At 39.1% G+C, this 8,087-nt stretch overlaps 1 protein-coding gene across 1 annotated transcript in view; it reads left to right on the plus strand.

The window, feature by feature from the left end:
* The window catches only part of ZDHHC5 (zinc finger DHHC-type palmitoyltransferase 5), a 52,906-nt gene extending 48,924 nt beyond the window's left edge, over nucleotides 1-3,982 (plus strand). The window contains exons 8-12 of the mRNA XM_063434801.1: nucleotides 1,263-1,395; nucleotides 1,986-2,109; nucleotides 2,259-2,377; nucleotides 2,612-3,045; nucleotides 3,140-3,982. Of these exons, the coding sequence (XP_063290871.1) occupies nucleotides 1,263-1,395; nucleotides 1,986-2,109; nucleotides 2,259-2,377; nucleotides 2,612-3,045; nucleotides 3,140-3,278 (949 nt within the window). The 3' untranslated portion in view covers nucleotides 3,279-3,982. The remainder of the gene's footprint in view (nucleotides 1-1,262; nucleotides 1,396-1,985; nucleotides 2,110-2,258; nucleotides 2,378-2,611; nucleotides 3,046-3,139) is intronic.
* Nucleotides 3,983-8,087: the final 4,105 nt, after the last annotated feature.

The raw sequence follows: 8,087 nt of genomic DNA on the forward strand, positions 1-8,087 counted from the left end.
CTAACTCTACTATAGTCACAACATAGCTATTTTTGCCTTAGGTGAGTTCTGGCTATGTGAGTGTGAGTGGTGTGTACTGACTGTGTTTGTGTGTGCTGCCTGTATGTATACATTCAGCACTGTTACAGTGATTGTCATATCTTTGGATGTTTTTTTTTCTTCACGTATAAGATCGAAAACTAGCTATATGTTTGTTCTTACAACTGGGTTCGTGCAACATTACTTTTGTCTGACTTTGGCTAACACTAGAGTTAGAAAGAGAGCGGTCTTTAGCATGGGCGTCCATAGCCACCGAATAGGTAGAGTAGGCACTACACTAACCTTAAACCACACATTTTTCTTGGAGAAAGGTAACAAAAGAAATGCAAAATGCACTAGTCCAATCTTGATGAAGAATGTTGTCATCCTGAAAACATACAAAAATCCTACACTATATTATATGGACACTGTACAGTAGAAATGAGGAACCATTGTTTTTCATTATGTATAGATTGAATAAAAATTGTGCAAAAATGTATTTACAAGAAAAGTTAATTAAAAATATGCCTTATACCTTAACACTTTGCAGGCTAGTCTTCTGTTTTGTTGACCAGTCATCCCTTTCACATATATGTGTGCGTAGCACTTATGATCTCGTTGATGTTTGACGTGCAGATTTTGTTTTGCCATTCTCTTAAATATATTTATAGCATTAAATATAAAGGCAGTTTAGAGCAGTGGTAATGTCTAGATTTAGAACTAGAAAACCAAGGTCTGTTTCCGGTCAGATTTCACCAGTAAATGTGGTTGGTCACTAGATACTTAAAGGAACACGATCGCTTGCTGCCATGCTTTATGTATGTAGCATGTGTCCTGTTGGTTTTTTTTTATTAAGTGCGGATGTAAATTGGCACTTTTATAAATTAACTTTGTAACACGCCACTGGCTGTCAATCAGACATCCGATTCTGTTACTTCCTCCTTTTTTTTTTTTTTTTTTTTTAACCCCATTGGAGCTAAATTCAAGCGGCAGGGAATGAAAAGGCTGTAGATCTATTACTTTCGGTCTCCTCTTCTCTCTCTGGTTATATTCATGTAATTATTTTTTTTTGTATGTTGTCTATTGGTAACATTTAAAAACATGCAAAATGTGTTTTTTCTCTGTATACTGATGTTTTGCATCTTCTGTTCTGGTTAGGAAAATTATTGTTTTTACACGAGTAAATGCTTCCTTTTTACAGATGTTTCTTTTTCTGTAGTCTAATATTTGTACTGTATTCCTAGGTACCTTAAACGTAATCACACTTATTCAGTGGTCTCTGTTTCACCACCATTTATCCGTCCGGCAGTATCTGAAAGTCAGATTGGCCTTAAAATCCTGGACAATGGGGTGCAGAGTCCCCCTCAGCACTACCAGGTAGGGTATATCTGTATTGTCGCTTCTCGGCAAGTATATACATTTATATAGATTGCACAGCAAGTGTTTAATGGTTAATTTCAGTTTCCTGACCGCAGCCTTTTCAAATGTTACATTTGTTTTCTTTATCCACATCCTATTACATAATCCACATTATCATGTACTTTCAACAGCCAGACCATCGCATGCTAACGCTTGAAGTACATTTTCTACTACAGCTTGGTTTTATTTTGTTTTGTTTTTTTTTGTGTGTGTGTGTGTGTGTGTGTGTGTGTGTGCATGTGGACCTTAGAATCCAGAAACCCATCTTTGAATCCTGGTGTGAGACCACCTTACCTGTTAGTATACTTGGGCAAGACACCTGATTATGCATATAAATCGGTGTATTGCCAAGCAGACTTACACTTTGTTGTAGGCAGATATGTATCGTTACGCAAGACTGCCAACGATATATACCTGCGTACATTTCGTTTATTTCGTTTTTGAACATTGAAATGTATGGTCTTGCCCCGAACTTGCATTTTGTTCATTTGTAAAGTCCACTGTATGAGTTATATACTTTACAAATTAAGTTTTTATTTTCCCGCCAGTCACGGAGCAGTTTAGAGTTGACAGAGTCTCAATCAGCTGACGCGGATCCACCTCCACCACCAAAACCAGATTTAAGCCGATACGCAGGACTAAGAGCACAGCTAATCCTGGGAGAAAGAGAAGGTGATGACTGGAGGGGTGTACATATTATTTCTTACATGGGAATGTAGAACTGTAATTGAACGAGTGGTTATAAACAAAATGTTAGTAGATAAAGGATGCAAAAATATGTAAATGGCATGCAGATTGACATCTTTCTTCTTCCAATACAGAGAGTGCTCCATTAAATGCAGAGAGCCCCCCTACTCCCACTATGTACAGATACCGTCCAGGATACAACAGTGGTCCAGGATTTAGCAGTGGTGGAAGCATACCATCATCTGGAGCCAAGGTAAAGGTTTTATAGCCTGAATTTGAGTTTAAGCTCCACTAATTTTATCTTATTAATGCAACCTACAGACTAAGAATACCATGAATATGTAACTCAACTATGCATTCTGTGTGTTTTACATGGCTTTATCCATACTTGTTATGATTACATGCCACCATAGTCCTATGTTTAAACTTTAATTTATCTGATTAGAAGAATGTTCCTGATTATTTTATTCTGATTCTCTCCACCTAGCTCTCTCGTGTAGACAGTCTTCAGGACTCTCCTGTCCCTACATCGGATCTATCCCGGCCCCCAAGTTCTCGCTCTGAACCTAGTCTGGAGCCTGATCCTTCCTGTCACCCACCACCTGCTCGCTCCTCTAGCTTACGGTCAGCTACAGGTGGTCCTGGACCACTGCCATCTCTTCCTTCTGAAGGGACAACATCCACTTCCTACAAGAGTCTTAATCAGACACAGAATGGCAGCCTATCGTACCAGAGTTTGCTCAGTCCCTCTGATGAAACAGAGACAGAAACAGCCGGAATCTCCTCCCCCTATCTTTCAACCAGGGAGCGTCCTCGTCCAGCCTGTCCTCCTCCTATTGCCCCTCGATATGGCAAGCCTAGGATCAGCCACCACCGAAGTGGGGATACAGATGTAGCCGCTCTGCCCCTTCTAACACTAAAGTGAGTTTTATGACCTTTTCACCATTTTCATTTACTGAATGCCAAGTAAGCTCTTTTCCTGCCATCACTATAACTGTTTCTGTTACTAATATAGGGATCAGTCTCCTGTGAAGTCTCCGCATTCTCGCAGTAATGGCCAGGCTACTGTCTCTCCTCCGGTTAGCCCATCACGTCCAGGGGGCGTAAAGACTGTATCCGGTGTGGGTGGAACTACATATGAGATATCTGTATGAGAAGACGAGACCTTAGAGACACAGAGACTGTCACAAAAAGACAGCACACCAGCGTGAGCATCAGAGATGGCCAGTGCTGGCACTTTCCTGTCTGGCCCCTACTGTTCAGTTGCAGCCACCTGTGGGATTTTTGAGATTTTGCTTTGGGTTTTTATTATGTTTCTATTCAGATTTTAATACCCCCTTTCTGTCCACATAAATCTGATTTGATAGTACAAGTCCACAGTGGACTCACAGGGCAGTATTTGTCTGGCAAATATTTACTTTTGTGGTCTTTTTGGGGAGTGATCTTTGTTAATGACAGATCAGTAATTCCCTTTTTTCCACAGTGCTTTTGATTTTTTTTTTTTTTTCTGCATCACCAGAGGATTAATGACCCTATCTGTCCGTTACCGATGATATATCTACAGGTTATCCTGTGAGGATTCAGGAGTAGGAAGTTTTTTTCCTCCTCTTATGATGTGTGGATAGTGGGGGCACTACTCTTTTTAATGTTTATACTTTTTATTTTTCTTTATCTGAGAGGGGATGTGATCTGCACAAATTTATAAATACATATAAATATATATATATATTATTTTACAGTTGGGGCGCAGGCAATAAATCTCCCTTCCCCACCTCCCTGACAAGGGTACTTTGAGGGAGGGTGCCTTCATTTTTATTATTTCATTTACAAAAATGAATAAAAGACCAAAATGCGGAAACATGCAGTATGTCTTTTTTATGTTCTGCATCAATATCAGAATTACATTTGAAGTATTCTATTTATTTATTATTATTTTTTATATATATATATTTTTTTTTTTTTAGATTTCTTAACTTTCTCTACTTGGCCCAGATATGTGCATAGTTATTTTTGTTTGTTTTTTATTACGACACGGGCTAATGCATACAAAAAAAATCTTTTTAGGTAAATGGATGTTTTGCAAATTGATATAATCCGAAGATATTTAAATGTTTACTCCACAAAGAGTAAAAAGGAAAAGCATCATATTTAAGGTACATATCGGAGTGAAATGACAAGGTGAACACTAAAATCTTTGATGTGCCATATCAATATAAATGTTCTGGAGCAGTGTGAAGGGTATATTGCAGTCCTAGTTTTTCACACCATCTTGTCTTATTATGCATGATTTGTTTTGAAATAACCCTCAATCTTTTAACAATTATGAAATGGGCTTGAAGAGAAGTGTAAATCAAATCAGTATTTGGTGTGAATCCCCCTTTGCCTTCAAAAACCGCATCAATTAGTCGAAGTACATTTCCACACAGTCTCGGGGGATCATGCCAGGGCTCCTTGTTGGTTTTGGGAAAGATTGTTCTTTTTTTTTTTTTTCTTTTTTTTTTATTATGTTCTCTATTTTAGTTGTGCATGAAAAGTTACACCAGTTTGGTAGCCTTGACAGAAAATCAGGAAAAGAATAGTTTTCAAATTTCAAGACCAGCAACCTGCAATTTTTTTTATCAGGTTAAGTATAAACACGAGTAAAAGACAGTGCTGCTTTGCAAACATGCATATCAGACAAAATTCTAACAAATTAAAACAGATCAAATTAGTGAAATCTATGCGTGGTACCACCAGGTGCCAGCCGCAGCATTGTGTCATATGAAACTAACTTATAGACAGTAATGCCTTAAGAGCAGCATAATCTAAAGAGCTGGCTAAACTGAGGCACGAAAAGCATTCAAGGGTAGACAGGCTAATTATCCAATGCCTAACATGTTGTGTGTTCTGTCCTGACTGCGGTGCAAACCCAAGTACTGCACGTTCATACCCCACCAGCCCCAGGCTGCTATACGGTCTATGTCGCCGGACCCACTGGTCCCCCTCTGAGCTCTCCAGGATTTGGTCTCGAAGTCTTCCAACTTGCTTTTTCCGCTCAAAATGGGTAAGGACCCTTTGAAGGGTGTGGGAGTTTTACTTTGCCTCGCGGCCATTTTGGGTTGCTGGTCGCAGTAAGGCCACACGTCAGGGATTGCCGGTTCCTACATAGGGTAGCAGGCAAGCACCACTGTGGGGACCATGGTAATCCCCACCGGTCCACAGGGTGTGGGGACGAGGACCCTTATTCCGGTTTTCAACCATGTGTAGCATCGGGGAATCTGCTGCCTTCCCCAAGCTGACCATGCTTGTAAGCTGCAAACAGCGTCCAGGTAAGTCCTACAGAAAGAACCACTTGTCTGGTGTCCGCATGTTCCCCCTGTCACCTAGTGGCCCTGACCATGCTTGTAGGCCGCAAACCGCATCCAGGTAAGTCCTACAGGAAGAACCACTTGTCTGGTGTCCGCATGTTCCCCATGTCACCTAGTGGCCCTGACCATGCTTGTAGGCCGCAAACAACATCCAGGTAAGTCCTACAGGAAGAACCACTTGTCTGGTGTCAGCATGTTCCCCATGTCACCTGTCTCATAGTGGCCCTTAGAAGTTGAGTAGAGGCTCTAAGCTTTTATCTGCAATGTTTGCAGCTTAGAGCAGGAGCTGCAGTGGTACACTTCTGCTCTGTTCAGCAGTCAGGCCCTACCCCCGCTGAAGATTGTTCTTAATGACTGTGATTGTATGTTTGTGGTCGTTGTCGTGCTGCACAATAAATTTGGAGCCAATCATATGCCTCCCTGATGGTACTGCATGATGCTGTACATCTCCGCATTGTGGAAACCATTCATTCTGACCAAATACGTTAGAAATAAATGCAGTCCCACGTTTGCAGACTTGTTTCACTGCAGACACTCATTCATGTACCACTCTCCAGGCCTTCAGTAAACAAACTGCTCTCTGTTACAAGCCAAATATTTCAGATTTGGACTCATCATTCCAGAGCACCTGCTTCCTTTTTTATTTTTACACCCTGGTTCCTGTGTTATCATGCATAGTTGAGTTGCTTAGCTTTTTTCCCACATCAGAGTTATGGCTTTTTGCCCATGTCTTTGTGCTTCTTTAGAAGACTTGGCCAGCACACCTAGAAATTCCTGACTGCTTTGAAATGTCTGGCTGGGAGACACGTTGGTGCATTACTGTATAACTGCCTTGTGTTTTGCTGCTGTGCTCCGTTTTGCCATGATATGACTTTAACTGACATTAAACTGCCTTCACCTTGTTAGCAAAGTTTGGTTGTTCCTCGGCCAGTTTTATTCCCCCTGAGCAGCTCTTCATGATTGTGTTTCAATCTACATATAAAATGAATGATCATTAGCACCTTTTTGGTGTATTTGTTTAATCATGCATCTGACTATATGCCCAATAAATCCCTGTTCTTTGTGCAATTGTACCTAGAGAATCGATGCTGTTATGATTGCAAAATATGGTCACATCAATTGATATAAAGTTAGATTTTCTACTGTTCACTCACTTTGCATTTTGTTAATTGTTAAAAATAAACTATTTACATTTCTATTTAAAAAAAAGTGATGCTATAAAACAAATTGATTTGCTTACTTTTCCATTGTAGGTCATTCTTTGCAGACCTATTGTTACACAAAAAAAACAAGTACCTTTAAAAGATTTTGTCTAGTCACTATTACTTTATTAAAACCTCATTATCCAGTAGTCCCCATTATACTTGATGTTTTTGTTGTCAAAACTGAATCTAATTTTTATCCTATTCCAACATATGTACAGGGGGACTATCAGAAAAAAATTAATTTAGCATATTTGTTTTTCTTTTGCCTCCGCCAACTACACCTTATTTTCTTTTCATCCTTCACAACCAATTTCTATTATGTGTCTGCATTTCCTGTGCTCTTCTTGCCCCTCTTTGTATTTTCGATATAATCTTTTTGTTTTATTTCTGTTTTGCACATTTCTGTTTTTTGTTTGTAGGTGTTCATCTAATTTGACCTTTGCTGAATCTTTTTTTCTCATTGTCTTTTTTTTTTTTTTTTCTTCTTCCCTCTCTTCATTTGTTTTATTCTTATTCTGCATCCCAGGAACTGATATGTGGAGATTCACAGTATTTTCTGTTGAAATAGAATGCAAGGATGGGCAAAACTTAAGAGAAAACAGGCCAATGTGTATTCCTAGGACAAGGTTTAACCCATAATGTACAGGCATATGATTTTAGTAACACATACACACTCCCATCCACAAAGCAAAAAAATACGCAACAGAGAAAGGGCTGTCATAAACACACGCACTGCAAACAGTATAGCAAGTTAACTCACACAAGAGATATTATTGGACCTCTTTACAGTATTTACGGTTGAACTTTATGTTCTCTGTCTGCCAGCAAAGTATCTCAGTCTTCTTCACAAGTTACACATGCTGCTGACATAACTCGACTCTTGAGTTTTCACAGGTCACAGACACACACACACGAGCCTCTATGAAGACTTTTTTTTTTTATATATATATATTTTTTGTTGTTGTGCATTATGTATCTGACAAGATTACACAAACATTTCACAGAATACCTAAACGACAGAAAACATATCATGAAATGTCAAGGGAACTGCACTTTTTTTTAGTACAGAAGATAAACTATATGAACACAGTTTTGTGTAGGTTACATAGCTAAAAAGAGACTTGCGTCCATAAAGTTCAGCCTTCCTCACATTTGTTTTTTTGCTGTTAATCCAAAAGAAGGCAAAAAAACAAAACAGTTTGAAGCACTTCCAATTTTGCAACAAGCTATGAAAAAATATTCCTTCTTGATCCCAGAATGGCAGTCAGATTTATCCTTGGATCAAGCAGTTATTACCCTACATTGAAAGATTATATCCTTGAATATTCTGTTTTTGCAAGTATGCATCTAGTAGCTGTTTGAACATCTGTATGGACTCTGTTAAAACCACTTCTTCAGTCAGAGAATTCAA

This window comes from Pelobates fuscus, chromosome 10 (assembly GCF_036172605.1).
Source record: "Pelobates fuscus isolate aPelFus1 chromosome 10, aPelFus1.pri, whole genome shotgun sequence".
NCBI lineage: Eukaryota > Metazoa > Chordata > Amphibia > Anura > Pelobatidae > Pelobates > Pelobates fuscus.